This window comes from Hylobates moloch, unplaced genomic scaffold, assembly GCF_009828535.3.
Source record: "Hylobates moloch isolate HMO894 unplaced genomic scaffold, HMol_V3 SCAFFOLD_5, whole genome shotgun sequence".
Classification (NCBI taxonomy): domain Eukaryota; kingdom Metazoa; phylum Chordata; class Mammalia; order Primates; family Hylobatidae; genus Hylobates; species Hylobates moloch.
In genome coordinates this window covers 93,909,029-93,927,562 of record NW_026652280.1, presented here as the reverse complement: position 1 = coordinate 93,927,562, position 18,534 = coordinate 93,909,029, and the positions used below count along the sequence as shown (strand labels likewise).

Below are 18,534 nucleotides of genomic sequence, written 5' to 3'. Positions count from 1 at the left end.
TGGAACCGAAGTCTTAGAGGTAAGAAATAAAGAGGTATAGTTGTGTAACTGTTTTAATATTTTCCATATTTATAATTTCTTAATTTATGTATTTGAAATATTTTTGTATAATTACTTTAGGTAGGAGAGTGGAAAGTAAACTATACTGAAGCCGAAGGAATGACTTAACATTTGTGAAGGAGATAATTCCTGATATTTGTTAAATTTTATCCATTTAACCCCAAAATCTATTTTTCACATACAATCAAACTTCAAAAAGTTCTCCTCAGAAAGGAGAACAATGCAATGAGTGTTTGCAAAGACCATTTAAAAGAACACCACCAAGATACTTGGTTTTATAATATATATATTTTAAGTAGGACAGGTTTTTTTTTTTTAAACTTTTGGATGTTTTATAAATTTGTCCAATTTAGTCATCCAACTGACAAAGCAAAGCAACCCCGCGCTTGATCCAGTGCTGTGTAGGTTGGTCTGTTTTTAACAACATTGCAATGACAAAGTTAGTAGAATGTCCCGTAGTGGAAAGAGTTCCTTTACGTTCACTTGTCTTGTAGAGGGGACAGACATAGGCATCCGACTTTATAATCTGAGATTTTTGAGCTTGAAAAAAAAAAGAAATATATTCATTTGATAAAGGGAAAAACAGCCATTGGTACGAAAAGAACTATTTATCTTGTAATAAAATGGCCAGAACTAAATCTAAGATCATACTTGAGATATATGAAGGTTTTACAGCATATATTTTTTTTTACAGTACATGCAGTATTACGGTTGTGAAACAAGGCAAGTATTTCTTTTTTTTTTTTTTTTTGAGACTGAGTCTCACTCTGTCACCTAGGCTGGAGTACAGTGGCACAATCTCGGCTCACTGCAACCTCTGCCTCCCAGGTTCAAGCAGTTCTCTTGTCTCAGCCACCTGAGTAGGTGGGGACTACAGGCACCTGCCACCACACCTTGCTAATTTTTGTATTTTTAGTAGAGACAGGGTTTCACTATGTTGACCAGGCTGGTCTCGAACCCCTGACCTCATGATCTGCCCGCCTCGGCCTCCCAAAGTGCTGGGATTACAGGCATGAGCCACTGCGCCCAGCCCAAGGCAAGTATTTCGTATGGTGCATGATTCTAGGTGTGGAATACAGGAATAGACTTTAAAGTTGTGACCACTTAGCAGGCATGAGAAAACTCAAGAGGATTTGGGAGGGAAGAATGAGAAGGGAGGGAAGAAGGAATAAAATACAGTATAGGTAGTGGGGGAGACTCAAAAGAAGAAATACAACTGCTTTGAGCTCTAATCCAAGAAACCCACACATTAGAAGAAGCTGACGTTTCTATTTGTTTTTAGCAGGTAAATAATAAGAAAAACACGCCAACTCTTACCAATTCACAAAAAGAAACTATATACAATCCCCAAAAAGCCAGATATAAGATATTAAGAGTCTTTCCAAACTAAGGTCACATTTCTCATAGTTATAACTGAACCACATTCATAATGAGAATATTTGATAGGTTGGATGGTGATTCTGGGTGATCGGTAAATATTTTAAGAAATTGTTGTTATTTAAGAATTAAAAAGTTAGGGAAGAGAAAACAAAAGAATGAGACTTTTTTTCCAGACTTTTAGAAAGATGATGATGGCAGAAGCAGGGGAGGAGCAAGCAGTTTCCTAAATGGGGCAAAATTGGCCCCCACCCCATGTGGCTGGCAACATATATGCCTTGGGGCACCTGGCTGGCTCCTAGGCCTAGCAGTTTCTTATAGCCAGAAAATGCTAGTCACTAGCTGAAGACTGTGTCAAGCTAATTTGTGCCTCTGAGCAATGTGCAAAGGCAATTCAGAATCAAAATATGGATGGGCAGCTGTTCAATCTGTGAACCCTCTTGTAGAAGTGGGGGGAGGGGCTGAAAAGAATGACATATCCCATAGGCTACGAGCATAAAAAAGCAGCATGGTATTCCCAAAATAATATAAATGCCATACACACAAAGAGATAATAATTTCTAATGTAAATATTCTATTAATGTTTATTATAATTGAGCTAGATCCTAAAAGGTTTGAGCAAAAACTTATTTTGGGGAGCAGTGTATAATATCCATCCTTATTCTCCCTAAACTTCAAATAAATTTTGTTGAGAGAATATTTACTTGGTTTTATCCATATGATGGGCATCAGGTCAAACAGAAGTTTGGGATATTGTTCAGCAAGCAACCCACTGTAAAGAGAAATTGACAGAAATTATTAGAAATAACATGAAATTTGCTTCTAAGAACAGATTGCTACTTAGATATTGGCTTTTACTAAAAGAAAGGACTAGAGGCATAGAGAAAAAGAAATGTAAAAAAAGAAAATGAGTCAATGGCAATGAAGAATTGAGAGAAACAAAAGACAATGATGGGAAGGCAAAGGGTAAACAGTGGACACATATCGATGTCTGCCAATTTTTAATGACTGTCCATGAGGCCAGGGCTCCAGGGGAAACTTTCTCTCCTTCTCTCTATCCCATATATTTTAAACAAGAATAGTATTGCTTAATTTCCTGAGTGAAGCAGGAAATTCAATATTTATTGTAAATATTTATTTATTAGATCATCAAAATGCAAGAAAAGGTTTCCCATTCACTAACAGAAAGGTGAACTTCATTATAACTAACTGTAAACTGTTTAAAAGTGAGGTGGTCCTACACATTACAAAATAGAAGGCAACTGTTATAAAATGGGATAGGCAGGAAAATAATTTCAGCTAACTTTTCTACTAATAAGACTACTGAAATATTGACTAAAAATTATTCAGGACCTAAAAAATAACAACTTATCAGTTGCCCCAGCTTGACTAATGATTTATGTGAGAGTTCTGATATCATTATTACTTGCCTTAAAAAGAGGACTTTTTTTTTTTTTTTTAAAGCAGCAGAATGCTTATCTTATCTATGATTCAGCTACAAATGAAGAGGTCCTGGCAGCTGAAACCACTGACCTTTCTCGGTCCCAGCGTGCGCCATCGAGATACAATCCGTGGATATAAACACCATCTTCTGGTGATGTGTCAGATGTATCAGATGGGATAACCTGAAGGGATAGGCACACACTAGCAGTGATCCTCTCCAGACAACTTCATCTCATAAAGAACACATTAGCGAAATATTCAGAACACATTCAGGGAAACTCTATTGTGTAATAGCTTGTTAAACTATACATTTTTTCAGCCATAGTTTGTAAAAAAGTATAAAAGTACTTCTTTTTGAAGTATTTTATCAAATTGTACTGTACCTCATAATAATTTTTGCTAAAGTAGAAGAACAGCATTGGATTATTCATATCAAATATTGCAATATATAAAAGTTCTAAGGGATAGCAAGACATATTCTTACAACACAAAGAATGAAGTAAAATTGCTTACAATGGGTTACAATATATAAACTCGGTTTAAATACATGACTTAATGTAATGATATACTGTTGACTTTAAGGAGTTACTATACCTCAAATTCATATCCTAGCAAATCAATAGGGGTGGTATATTTTCTGGCATAATTCTGCATAGCTCCAGTTAAAAAGGCCTGAGTGAAAAAGAAACCTGACAGCCAAAACACACAAGGTTTTCCTGAATTATACCAGTCCTATACAGGGAAAACAAAACACATTATGTCAGTTTTTAAAGTTATACAAGTGCCACCTGATGTACAATTCCTGATTCTGGTTTTTGCTTATGTTGCCCACATTTTCCATCACAAGTCCCTCTCCCCTGACATCAAACACACAGCCTACCTTGACCCTACCTCTTTCCCCTTCTATCTTCTTGGAAAACTCAAAACAATTTGAGCATTAACGTGAATGAAACATAGTTTGAAGAGTCAAATCTTCTGCAAAAGCCAAATGTAAATTATTTGACGCTTTATTATATCATCCCACTCAAAAGCAACCATCCTTAAGACATCTTACACATTATCTAATTACAGACCTCATTTGTTGATTCCAGTTCCTTAACTCTATTTTTTTTTTTTTTTTTTTTTTTTGAGATGAAATTGCGCACCGTCACCCAGGCTGGAGTGCAGTGGCATGATCTTAGCTCACTGCAGCCTCTGCCTCCTGGGTTCTAGTGATTCTCCTGTCTCAGCCTCCTGAGTAGCTGGGATTACAGGCGTGCAACACTATGCCTGGCTAATTTTTGTATTTCTAGTAAAGATGGGGTTTCAGCATGTTGGCCAGGCTGGTCTGGAACTCCTGACTTCAAGTGATCTGCCCACCTTGGCCTCCCAAAGTCCTGGGATCACAGGTGTGAGCCACTGCGCCCAGCCCCCAATTCCTTAACCCTCTTAAACCCCTTGTCTCTGCGTCCACTGCCCTCACTCGAGTTCAGCTATTCATGGTCTTGTTTCTGTACCAGTGCGTGTTGTCTTCTTGCTTCTTCCCTTTCTGCTCAATCTATCCAGAAGAATGTTGCCAGAATATAACTCACCATGCAGAATTTGGATCAGATGTAGCATCTTGCATCAATGTAGCATCAGTGACCTACTAAATTGTTCAGTGATGCACCAAATTAAAGCTTAAGCCTCTTGGTCTCCTGTTCAAGATACTTCACATAAACAAACAAACCAAAAACATAGATACTTCACAATCCAGCCCCAATGTACTTTCAGTTCTATTATATCTCTTTCACTTCCTTTCAGGCATCCTGCATTCTAATCTGGACTGGACTAAAGGGACTGGATTATTTGCTGGTCTCTTTGTGCCAGGTGGACTTTTGTTGTTTTCCTGCCTATCTTAAAGTGATACCATCCTTCTCAGCCCAGGCACATCTGGTGGTATAACTCCACCTAGCCTTGCAGGGTAGGCTGGTGAGTCACACCTGGCCAGTCATACCTCCAGCCTGAGTGACTGATTCAGAAATGGACATGTGACCCAATCAAAGCCAGAGATGCAGAAACTCTTGCTGGGACTTTTGGGGAAAAGACTCACTCTCAACTCCTCAAAGTTGTGTGGATGTGAGGCCAGAGTTGCTGTTGCTATCTTGCTACCATCAGATGACAGCCTGAGAATGGAGTTTATCCAAAGGGAATGGAGACAACAGATGAAGTGCAAGAAGCCAGGACAAGATATCCGTGTTTGCACCCTGCTCAAATGTTACCTGAAGCCACTTTAGCTCCTGGAGTTTGCAGTTACATAAGGGAACAAACTTTATTTTTGCTTATGTCAGAATTTTTGTTACTTATAATGGAATCAATCCAACGTGGTACAGTGCCTTTTATCCCACGAGCTACATAGCCATCTCTTTTTCCTTTCTTTGCAGTATCTAAACCATTCATTCTTTAAATCCCACTTAAATACTACCTCATCCATGAAACAATCTCTGCTTTCTTGTGCCATAAGAACTCTCTCCCTTCTTTGAAATCCCAGAGCATTTTACATGCTGGTCTTTTATGGAACATCCCTTACTATAGTGTACTAATTTTCTTTAGATACCTGGCTTGTCTCCCTGTAAGCTCTTGGCAGCTTCAGGGCAGGACTTTTGTTGTAATTATCTTTTTATCACAGAACACGCAACAAGGTGCTTTGATAAAATGAGGTCTCAATTCATATTTATGGAATGAACAGATGAATCAATGAAATGGACTTTGTCTCTGAGCAGGCAATACACTCTGGCAATAAGCCAGTTTTGTTCCCTAGGAGGAAGAGAACAAACTGCTGCTGGAGATGCTGCAACAGTACAAGCTATCAGGTGAAGAAGAGGCAGAGAAAGAGATGAAGTCTGATAAGGGCAAAACCAGGCAGAGCAAGCACCAAGCACAAGAAGGCTGTAAAAGACCCACAAGGCAAGCATTTAGAAAACCCACTCGCCCGTGGCTTCCTTTATCCCAGAGTGTCATTAGTGTCTGTGGTCAGCTACGTGCACTATCTCTGAATTAGCTACCGTTTACTAAGTGCTTAGTACATGCCAGGCACTGTGCTAAACATTTCATATGCATTGCCTCATTTACTCTATAAAATAACAGTGAGTTGAATATTATTTCTCTCATTTTACAGATGAAGAAACTGGGGTACAGAAAGATGAGTAACTTGCTAAAAGTCACAAAGATAGTTAAGTGTTAGATCAGGATTTATGCTGGGATTTTAGGCAGTGTGCAAAAAGTTTTTTTTTTAAAAAAAGGCACAGGAAGGAGAGAATGTGAAGATGCTCTGGACTGAATGTTTGTTTTCCTCCAAAATTCATAGATTGAAACCTTCTTCTCCAAGGTGGTATTTGGAGACGGAGCCTTTGGGAGGTAATTAGGTCATAAGGGTGGAGCCCTCATGATAGGGTTAGCACCCTTACAAGAAGAAACAGAAGAGACATTTTTCTCTGGCTTTTTCTCTCATCATGAACCAGGAGAGCCATCACCAATAACCTGACCATGATGGCATCTTGATCTCAGACTTTCCAGCCTCCAGAGCTGTGAAAAATAAATGTCTGTTCTTTAAGTTATCTAGTCTATTTTGCTTTTTTATAGCAGCCTAAACTGACTAAAAAGGAGATCGATAGGGTGAACAGTGAGAGAGAAATAGGAAAGTGTACAGTCCTCATAAGTAACAACAAGGAAAGGGCCCCAGGTGGGGGAGAACAATTGTTCTGAAAAATGTCTAATTACAGACAATCCACTAGCACATCTTGTTTCCAAATACCTTGCTCTGCCTGTAGCCTGAGCAGCACCACCTCGTTCTGCGTAGCCCCTCTAGCACCACTCTACAAAACTTCCCTCCAGCCCCTGGTTCTTTGCAGATAGCCTCTTCTCTGCTGTGCTGCCCACTGCACTCTTGCAATGTATTTTCATACTTTCTCTAATAAATCTGCCTTTCTTTACCTACGACTGTCTTGGTAAATTGTTTTACTGACTATGATGCTGGTCCCAGTCAGTTGCACCCAAGACAGAAATAATAGAAAATTCAGATGACTCATTTGCTTAGAACCATTAGGAGGTAAAGAAGAGTCCAGGAGAAAGAAAGATAATGAGAGAACTATAGCGTCTGTAAGAGTAAGAGAACAATGGAGGAAACCCTTTCAATATTCTGTTTTATATTATTCCTTTTGTTAAACATATAATCTACATGAAAAGCTCCTATAAATTAACAAATAATACAAAAGAAAATGGGCCTAGGATATGAATTGACAATACACACACACACCCACACACACCACAAATGGAAAGCACACATACTAAAGAAGCATAGGCTCACTAGTCATTAAAGAAAGTCAAACGGAAACAGCAAGATATGGTTGACCTATCAGATTGGCAAAAATTTTAAAGCGATACAGGAGAAAGTCTGTCCCTCTACATTCTTACAAGCACTGGTTATTTTATGATTACCTTATACAGTGAAACAAAGCTTTTGTGCAATAAAAAGGCAACTGAACACTGAAAGATCATATACCTTTGTGAATTTCCAAAAAAAAAAAATTGTTTTGGGATTCTCCCCACTCCATACTCCTTCATAAACATCAACCATAGAATGGGGGCAGGCAGTGGAGTTGAGAAGGAAAAGCAGTGTTCTGTCTGATGTTTATGCTGGGGGTAGGGCAGAGGGGGCATTCAAAATACTCATCTTTTCCCTGGTTTTCTGAGATAAGTGGCACTGATTTAAAGACAATGGCCAATTATTGATAAACCCAAGACTCTGGCCTGTAATCCCAGTGCTTTGGGAGGCCAGGTGGGAGGATTGCTTGAGGTCAGGAGTGAGGGACCAGCGTGGGGTACTTGGTGAGACTTCATCTCTATAAAAAATAAAATTAGCCAGGTATGGTGGCACATGCCTGTAGTTCCAGTTATTCAAGAGGATCCCAGGATTTTGAGATTACAATGAGCTAAGATCACACCATTGCACTCCAGCCTGGATGACAGAGCAAGACCCTGTCTCAAAAAAAAAAAAAAAAAAAAAAATCCAAGCCTCAGGATTTTTGACTTACCATCAGTATTAAAATCACAAGACAACTTTAAACTGTGGTCTTAGAGGACCACAAACTTAGAATCTTGGTCTCAGAGAACCACAAACTTAGAATTTTGAAAAATATAAATGTCACATATTACATTGGTTTGGATGAAGTATAATTTTAATTTTCCACTCAGTACTTTGAATGTATGTATTTTTCAATATTCTAAAATTTTCATCAGACTATCACAAAGCTACTCATCACATTTCATTCAACTCAGAGACACTCAAGTGACCACAGCCAACAACTAATATCTCCCCAGTTAACCCAAAAAATAAAATTTTACATATGTCTGTATATTTTACATATTTATACATGTATTTTACCACACATGCATGCACACACACACATACACACACACACACACACTTTTACCTGTAAAAAGTTCAACCGGGCTAGGAAATCTGTGATGTAACTTCCTAGGGGCTTAAGGCTTGGGTATGAACGTTTGGCCCATATTTCTGGAACCTTTCCAACAAGTAAGCTGCTGGAGAGTGCCTCCAATGCAGAATCCATCACAACCATGCCCTTAATAGCTTTTTCAAGGTCCCGTAGAGTGTTACGTATAGTCATAATTAAACTGCAATGAAAGAAATTATGTCATCAACATATATGATGATATCAACATACAGTCTTTCCAGAAGAAGAACAGCAGGAATTTCATTCCCAGCTTTATGGGATTGCTTCCCAAAATGTGTCATCTCCCATGTGGTGGTACGTGAGGTAATGTTAAGTGATACATGTATGAACATTTTTCATTTTAATCATTACATACATATTTTAAAATACAGAAAGTAATACAACTAGCATATCAAAATTTTTGCTTTCTGGCTATTTTTGCTTAGGACCTGGCTAACTTAAGCAGAGAATGATTTAAGGAAAAATATTAGGTAAATAATATTTCAGGTGACAGGCAAATATGAAAAAGCTGTAATGATGTCATGCAATGGCTGAAACTAAGGAAACACTGCATGAAAACATAAATTATATATTCATTTATACACTCGCAAATGCTTTACTTGCACTTAGGCCCAACTTGTTAAGAACACCATAAATATACTTGTAGTGAGAGTTTTTAGGCTAGAAGCCTGAGCAGCTGAGAGATAGTGTGTTATTATATATACATAAATATAATCTTTGTATAAGAAATGCTGAATTAACTAAGGCATCAGGTGTTTATATACGTATGTATATACGTATATGTATATACATATATGTATGTATATACATGTATATACATATATGTATGTATATACATGTATATACATATATGTATGTATATACATGTATATACATATATGTATGTGTATACGTATATAAACATATACATATATACATATATATGTATACGTATATATGTGTATACGTATATGTGTATATGTATATATGTGTATATATGTGTATACGTATATATGTATATATGTGTATACGTATATATGTATATATATGTGTATACATATATGCGTGTGTATATATATGTGTATATATATACATATATATTTTTTTATTTATTTATGTATTTATTTATTTTTTTTTTGAGACAGTTTCACTCTGTCACCCAGGCTGGAGTGCAGTGGCACGATCTTGGCTCAATGCAACCTCCCCCTCCCAGGTTCAAGCAATTCTCCTGCCTCAGCCTCCTGCATAGCTGAGATTGCAGGCATGCACCACCAAACCCAGCTAATTTCTGTATTTTTAGTAGAGAAGGGGTTTCACCATGTTGGCCAGGCTGGTCTCGAACTCCTGACCTCAGGTGATTCACCTGCCTCGGCCTCCCAAAGTGCTGGGATTACAGGCATGAGCCACTGTGCCTGGCCAGGTAGCAGAAAAATCACAAAAGATGTGACTACACATAGGTCTAGCTAATGTTTATTCTGTCTCTAATTCCTAAGAAGAATAGTTAACAGATGGATGAGAAGTTATGATTAATGAATATTTTTAACCAGTAATAACAGATCTCTTTTCATCATCATTTTTACATTTTAAAAGATACCCTCTCAGCTGGGTGTGGTGGCTCACGCCTGTAATCCCAGCACTTGGGGAGGCTGACATGGGTGGATCACAAGGTCAGGAGATAGAGACCATCCTGGCTAACATGGTGAAACCCCATCTCTACTAAAAATGCAAAAAATTAGCCAGGTGTGGTGGCGGGCGCCTGTAGTCCCAGCTACTCAGGAGGCTGAGTCAGGAGAATGGTGTGAACCCAGGAGGCAGAGCTTGCAGTGAGCCCAGATCTTGCCACTGCACTCCAGCCTGGGTGACAGAGTGAGACACCAGCTCAAAAAAAAAAAGATACCCTCCCTTCTGAGACAGAAGATATGGAACTTTTTCTTTCTTTTTTCTTTTTTTTTTTTTTTGAGACAAGGTCTCACTGTGTAACACAGGCTGGAGTGCAGTGGCACGATCTCTGCTCACTGCAGCCTCCATCTCCCAGGCTCAAGCGATTCTCCCACCTCGGCCTCCCAAGTAGCTGAGACTACAGGCGCCCGCTACCATGCCTGGATAATTTTTAAATTTTTGTTGATGGGGTTTTGCCATGTTTCCGAAGCTGGGATTTCAGGGCTCAAGCAATCCTCCTGCCTCGGCCTCATAAAGAGTTGAGATTATAGTATGAGTCACTGAGCCTGGCCAGAACTTTTTAAAAGGGGAAAATTCCAATGAAATGACAAGATTTAATAGTCTTTTCGGCTCAATACCATTGTGTGTTTTTATCGACTTTGGATGGTTGCTGTCAGGCCTCTGAGCCCAAGCTAAGCCATCATATCCCCTGTGACCTGCACGTATACATCCAGATGGCCTGAAGTAACTGAAGAATCACAAAAGAAGTGAAATTTAAATAGCCTGTTCCTGACTTAACTGATGACATTCCACCACAAAAGAAGTGAAAATGGCTGATCCATGCCTTAACTGATGACATTACCTTGTGAAATTCCTTTTCCTGGCTCACCCTGGCTCAAAAAGCTCCCCCACTGAGCACCTTGTGACCCCCACTCCTGCCCACCAGAGAACAACCTCCCTTTGACTGTAATTTTCCTTTACCTACCCAAATCTTATAAAACGGCTCCACCCCTATCTCCCTTCACTGACAAAACCTCTCTTTTCAGACTCAGCTCGCCTGCACCCAGGTGATTAAAAGCTTTATTGCTCACACAAAGCCTGTTTGGTGGTCTCTCCACATGGACGCGAGTGAAATTTGGTGCTATGACTCGGATCGGGGGACCTCCCTTGAGAGATCAATCCCCTGTCCTCCTGCTCTTTGCTCCATGAGAAAGATCCACCTACAACCTTGGGTCCTCAGACCAACCAGCCCAAGGAATATCTCACCAATTTTAAATCAGGTAAGGGGCCTTTTTTTTAACTCTCTTCTCCAACCTCTCTTACTATCCCTCAACCTCTTTCTCCTTTCAATCTTGGTGCCACGCTTCAATCTCTCCCTTCTCTCAATTTCAGTTCCTATCCTTTTCTGGTAGAGACAAAGGAGACGCGTTTTATCCATGAACCCAAAACTCCGGCGCTGGTCACGGACTCGGGAAGACAGTCTTCCCTTGGTGTTTAATCACGCAGGGGATGCCTGCCTGATTATTCACCCACGTTTCAGAGGTGTCTGACCACACAGGGACGCCTGCCTTGGTCCTTCACCCTTAGCAGCAAGTACCGCTTTTCTGAGGGGCAGAATCCCCCCGACCCCTTCTCTCCGTGTCTCTACCCCTTTTCTGCTTTTCTGGAGGGCAAGAACCCCCCGACCCCTTCTCTCCGTATCCCTACCCCTTCTCCACTTTCCTGGGGGGCAAGCACCCCCCACCCCTTCTCTTTGTGTCTCTACTCTCTCTTTTCTCTGGGCTTGCCTCCTTCAATATGGACAGCATTCCACCCTCCATTCCTCCTTCTTCTCCCTTAGCCTGTGTTCTCAAGAACTTAAAACCTCTTCAACTCACACCTGACCTAAACCTAAATGCCTTATTTTCTTCTGCAATGCCGCTTGACCCCAATACAAACTCAACAGTGGTTCCAAATAGCCAGAAAACAGCACTTCTGATTTTTCCATCCTACAAGATCTAAATAATTCTTGTCGTAAAATAGGCAGTCTGAGGTGCCTGACGTCCAGGCATTCTTTTACACATTGTTCCCTCCCTAGTCTCTGTTCCCAATGCGACTCGTCCCAAACCCTCCTTCTTTCCCTCTCACCTGTCCCCTCAGTCCCAACCCCAAGTGTCGCTGAGTCTTTCTAATCTTCCTTTTCTACAGACCCATGTGACCTCTCCCCTCCTCCCCAGGCTGCTCCTTGCCAGGCCGAGCTAGGTCCCAATTCTTCCTCAGCCTCCGCTCCTCCACCTTATCATCTTTTTATCACCTTCCCTCCTTGTACCCAGTCCAGCCTACAGTTTTGTTCTGTGACTAGCCCTCCGCAACCTGCCCAGCAATTTCCTCTTAAAAAGGTGGCTGGAGCTAAAGGCATAGTCAAGGTTAATGCTCCTTTTTCTTTATCCCACTTCTCCCAAATCAGTTAGCGTTTAGGCTCTTTTTCATCAAATATGAAAAACCCAGCCAGTTCATGGCTCATTTGGCAGCAACGCTGAGATGCTTTACAGCCCTAGACCCTAAAAGGTCAAAAGGCCGTCTTATTCTCAATATACATTTTATTACCCAATCCGCTCCCGACTTTAAATAAAGCTCCAAAAATTAAATTCTGGCCCTCAAACCCCACAACAGGACTTAATTAACCTTGCCTTCAAGGCGTACTATAATAGAAAAAAGTTGCAATTCCTTGCCTCCACTGTGAGACAAACCCCAGCCACATCTCCAGCACACAAGAACTTCCAAACGCCTGAACCGCAGCGGCCAGGCATTCCTCCAGAACCTCCTCCCCCAGGAGCTTGCTACAAGTGCCGGAAATCTTGCCACCGGGCCAAGGAATGCCCGCAGCCTGGGATTCCTCCTAAGCCACGTCCCATCTGTGTGGGACCCCACTGAAAATCGGACTGTTCAACTCACCTGGCAGCCACTCCCAGAGCCCCTGGAACTCTGGCCCAAGGCTCTCTGACTGACTCCTTCCCAGATCTTCTCGGCTTAGCAGCTGAAGACTGACACTGCCCGATCGCCTCAGAAGCCCCTAAACCATCACGGACGCCAAGCTTCGGGCAACTCTCACAGTGGAAGGTAAGTCCGTCCCCTTCTTAATCAATAGGGAGGCTACCCACTCCACATTACCTTCTTTTCAAGGGCCTGTTTCCCTTGCCTCCATAACTGTTGTGGGTATTGACGGCCAGGCTTCTAAACCTCTTAAAACTCCCCATCTCTGGTGCCAACTTAGACAATACTCTTCTAAGCACTCCTTTTTAGTTATCCCCACCTGCCCAGTTCCCTTATTAGGCCGAGACACTTTAACTCAATTATCTGCTTCCCTGATTATTCCTGGGCTACAGCCACACCTCATTGCCGCCTTTTCCCCCAGTTCAAAGCCTCCTTAACATCTTCCCCTTGTATCTCCCCACCTTAACCCACAAGTATAAGACACCTCTACTCCCTCCTTAGTGACCGATCATGCACCCCTTACCATCCCATTAAAACCTAATCACCCTTACCCCACTTAATGCCAATATCCCATCCCACAGCATGCTTTAAGAGGATTAAAGTCTGTTATCACTTGCCTGCCACAGCATGGCCTTTTAAAGCCTATAAACTCCCCTTACAATTCCCCCATTTTACCTGTCCTAAAAGCAGGCAAGGCTTACAGGTTAGTTCAGGATCTGTGCCTTATCAACCAAATTGTTTTGCCTATCCACCCCGTGGTGCCAAACCCATATACTCTCCTATCCTCAATACCTCCCTACACAACCCATTATTCTGTTCTGGATCTCAAACATGCTTTCTTTACTATTCCTTTGCACCCTTCATCCCAGGCTCTCTTCGCTTTCACTTGGACTGACCCTGACACCCATCAGGCTCAGCAAATTACCGGGGCTGTAGTGCCGCCAGGCTTCACAGACAGCCCCCATTACTTCAGTCAAGCCCAAATTTCTTCCTCATCTGTTACCTGACTCGGCATAATTCTCATAAAAACACATGTGCTCTCCCTGCAGATCGTGTCCCACTGATCTCTCAAACCCCAGCACCTTCTACAAAACAACAACTCCTTTCCTTCCTAGGCATCGTTAGATATTTTCGACTTTAGATACCTGGTTTTGCCAAAAAACATTGTATAAACTCACAAAAGGAAACCTAGCTGACCCCATAGATCCTAAATCCTTTCCCCACTCCTCTTTCCGTTCCTTGAAGACAGCTTTAGAGACTGCCCCCACCCTAGCTCTCCCTGACTCATCCCAACCTTTTTCATTACCCACAGCCCAAATACTGGGCTGTGCAGTCGGAATTCTTACACAAGAACCAGGACTGCACCCTGTAGCCTTTTTATCCAAACAACTTGATCTTACTGTTTTGCTTAGCCCTCAAGTCTGCGTGCGGCGGCCACCACCACCCTAATACTTTTAGAGGCCCTTAAAATCACAAACTATGCTCAACTCACTCTCTACAGTTCTCATAACTTCCAAGATCTATTTTCTTCCTCACACCTGACACATATACTGTCTGCTCCCCGGCTCCTTCAGCTGTACTCACTCTTTGTTGAGTCTCCCACAATTACCATTGTTCCTGGCCCAGACTTCAATCCGGCCTCCCACATTATTCCTGATACCACACCTGACCCCCATGACTGTATCTCTCTGATCCACCTGACATTCACCCCATTTTCCCGTATTTCCTTCTTTCCTGTTCCTCACCCTGATCACACTTGGTTTACTGATGGCAGTTCCACCAGGCCTAATCGCCACACACCAGCAAAGGCAGGCTATGCTATAGTACAAGCCACTAGCCCGCCTCTTAGAACCTCTCATTTCCTTTCCGTCATGGAAATCTATCCTCAAGGAAATAACTTCTCAGTGTTCCATCTGCTATTCTACTACTCCTCAGGGATTATTCAGGCCCCCTCCCTTCCCTACACATCAAGCACAGGGATTTGCCCCCGTCCAGGACTAGCAAATTAGCTTTACTCAACATGCCCCGAGTCAGATAACTAAAATCCCTCTTGGTCTAGGTAGACACTTTCACTAGATAGGTAGAGGCCTTTCCCACAGGGTCTGAGAAGGCCACCGCGGTCACTTCTTCCCTTCTGTCAGACATAATTCCTCCGTTTGGCCTTCCCACCTCTATACAGTCCTATAATGGACCAGCCTTTATTAGTCAAATCACCCAAGCAGTTCCTCAGGCTCTTAGTATTCAGTGAACTGTTGGTCTTTTAAAAACACACCTCACCAAGCTCGGCCACCAACTTAAAAAGGACTGGACAATACTTTTACCACTTGCCCTTCTCAGAATTCAGGCCTGTCCTCAGAATGCTACAAGGTACAGCCCATTTAAGCTCCTGTATAGATGCTCCTTTTTATTAGGCCCCAGTCTCATTCCAGACACCAGACCAACTTGGACTGCGCCCCAAAAAACTTGTCATCCCTACTATCTTCTGTCTAGTCATACTCCTATTCACCGTTCTCAACTACTCATAAATGCCCTGCTCTTGTTTACACTGCCAGGTTACACTGTTTCTCCAAGCCATCACAGCTGATATCTCCTGGTGCTATCCCCAAACTGCCACTCTTAACTCTTAAAGTAAATAAATAATCTTTGCTGGCAAGGCTATGCTGAACCTCCTCAGGCACTCTCTAATTAGATGTCCTAGGTCCTCCCAATTCTTAGTCCTTTAATACCTGTTTTTCTCCTTCTCTTATTCCATTTAGTTTTTTAATTCATACAAAACCATATCCAGGCCATCACCAACAATTCTATAAGACAAATGTTTCTTCTAACAACCCTACAATATCACCCCTTACCACAAAATCTTCCTTCAGCTTAATCTCTCTCACTCTAGGTTCCCACACTGCCCCTAATCCCGCTTGAAGCAGCCCTGAGAAACATCACCCACTATCTCTTCATACCACCCTTAAAATTTTCGCTGCCCCAACACTTCAACACTATTTTGTTTTATTTTTCTTATTAATATAAGAATCTTATGAATCACCAGGGACATAGATCCTTACTTGTTAAATCTTTCCATTTCTTGCACTAACACAGTATTCATGCTTTCTTCATATCTCACAGGATACTTCTGTAGTGCCATTTCAATGTCGAAATCACTAGGGAGCTAGAAGAATAGATTTTGAAGTCACAAATTATTCTCAGAATGGATAATTAGCTTAATTCAGCCATTATATAATAATAGCTAATACTAGGGTATATATGTACATTAGCTCATAACGTACATTAATGTATATAAGTCATATGTACATTAGCTCATCCACAACCACAGTTACTAAGAACTTACTATATGCCAGGCATTTTATAACCCAATTTAAATTCATGATCTCTTTAACATTCTCAAAAAACTTAAAAAAATTGGTAGTATTATCACCATTTAACAGATTTGGAGACTAATGCTTAGAGAGCAAAGTTCTTGCTCAAGATCATAATGCTAGTACATGGAGTTTTCAGATTGTCATTTCAGTATCATTTTTATTTATATTATAAGTAACATATTTTAAGCTAAACATTACCTTGTTGAGGATATCTTTGGTAATTTCTAACAGAATCTGATCAGTACTTCCTGAGGCTCCTGTCTGTTTGGAGCCTCCCTGGGTGAGGAGCAAGGACTCAAAGAGGGTTTTTGTTTGTTGAAGATCCTTGGAGATGTCAACATTTTCATGTAATCCAAATATCTCAGGGTGTTGAGTAAATGGAAGTTTCTACCAGAAAACAAATTAAGCATGCATCATATTTTCCCTGGATACTGAAAGGGATGATCAGGATACGCTACTCCAAAATATGCTACTTTGGCATAGGGGTTATGTGAGTTGAAGGCAATTAATAATCAACAGATATAGAAAGAGGTTTCTGCCCTCCCCTTATCTGTCTAAAAGTAGGGCATCAATTTCCATTTTTGACTTGTGGCATAGATTTTCTCTTTCTTGTACCAGGATGAAGAGAATGACCCTTCTCACTGGACACAGAACTGGCACTGAGATGAGTCTGTATAAACAGACCTCACTCAAAATAATCCTTATCTTCCACTAGTTTCCCCCATATTATTTCCTAATCACTTACCCACAATGTATTGCCTCTAGAACTCTAAACCCCCTTTCTTTTATCTAGTCATGTCTCTCTACAATTTATCACCCTCTGTTACAATGGTAAATGCCCAAGTACAACTGCATCGTTTGGTTTTCACTCCTTTTCTGCAAAGCTCCTGTGCACAGAAAAATGTTAATATCCATACAAACTATACTGCCTCTTCTCCTGCTAATTTGTTTTTTGTCCGTTTGATTGGCAGGCCCCTGTCACTGAACATAAGAGGGTAAAGTTTTTCCTTTCCTACAATACATGAATTCATAAGGCAGACATGTGCAGACCAAAAAAGGGTTAAAAACCAACATTAAATAACAGAATACTCAAACTTTTCTAATTTTCAGTAATTACTAGAAAAAGATTATTAAAAGTTGATTAAAACCATAATATTTGTCTAAACCTATACATTAGAGAAGAACATTTCACCATTTGCTGTTAGAAAAATCACACATTAATCTAACCTTATTTTTGGTGACATCATTACCTTAATAAATTCAATGTAGTCCTCATAAGTGCCTTTAGGAGGTGCAAAATAGTTTCCACTGGGAGAAAACTTATAATGAGGGTTTTCAACTATGTACAGATTATAAAAGTCAGCCAGCATGGTTAATAGGAGACGTCTGTCCCAATCGTCTGTCACTCTTCCTCCATAATTACACTCCCCAGTCAGGTAAGATACAGCTTCAAATGGAATTGTATCATATTCATTGATAAATAACTGAAGCAAAGGAAAAATGAAACAAGAAAAACCTTAAAGTATTTCACTTCATTTCCATTTTAAGTATGTATCTATCTATCTAGAAAGGGGATTGAAAGATCATCATGAGTTGTCTTTCGGTAGCTGAGATTGTTAGTTTTTTTTGGACAGAGTCTCGCTCTGTCACCCAGGCTGGAGTGCAGTGGCATGATTTCGGCTCACTGCAACCTCCGCCTCCCAGGTTCAAGCGATTCTCCTGCCTCAGCCTCCCAGGTAGCTGGGATTACAGGAGTGTGCCACCATGCCTGGCTATTTTTTTGTATTTTTAGTAGAGACAGGGTTTTACCATGTTGGCCAGACTGGTCTTGAACTCCTGACCTCAGGTGATCCACCCAACTCAGCCTCCCAAAGTGCTGGGATTACAGGCGTGGAGCCACTGCACCTGGGTGATAGTATTTTATCTCAAATTGCTTGTCTGTGTCTCAAATTTTTTCTGAAATAAAGACATATTGCTTCTGTAATGAGAAAAACATTTAATAAAAAGATGACATGGAAATTACCAACTATTTTTCATATGAATTTGGATAAACCTTGTTTTATGGCACTAGCTATCAACTGGGATTAATTTTGTCCCCCAGGTTACATTTGGCAATGTCTGGAGATAACTTAGATGGTCACAACTGTGGTGGGGGCTGGGGTGTTACTGGCATCTAT

General features: G+C 40.9%; 1 protein-coding gene across 1 annotated transcript in view; it reads right to left on the bottom strand.

The window, feature by feature from the left end:
- Positions 1-329: 329 nt before the first annotated feature.
- The window catches only part of DNAH12 (dynein axonemal heavy chain 12), a 258,401-nt gene continuing 240,196 nt past the window's right edge, over positions 330-18,534 (bottom strand). The window contains exons 68-75 of the mRNA XM_058439110.1: positions 17,608-17,841; positions 16,556-16,744; positions 16,043-16,146; positions 8,331-8,535; positions 3,475-3,612; positions 2,971-3,062; positions 2,142-2,209; positions 330-600 (exon numbers count right to left, since the gene is read on the bottom strand). Coding sequence (XP_058295093.1) covers positions 410-600; positions 2,142-2,209; positions 2,971-3,062; positions 3,475-3,612; positions 8,331-8,535; positions 16,043-16,146; positions 16,556-16,744; positions 17,608-17,841 — 1,221 coding nt within the window. The 3' untranslated portion in view covers positions 330-409. The remainder of the gene's footprint in view (positions 601-2,141; positions 2,210-2,970; positions 3,063-3,474; positions 3,613-8,330; positions 8,536-16,042; positions 16,147-16,555; positions 16,745-17,607; positions 17,842-18,534) is intronic.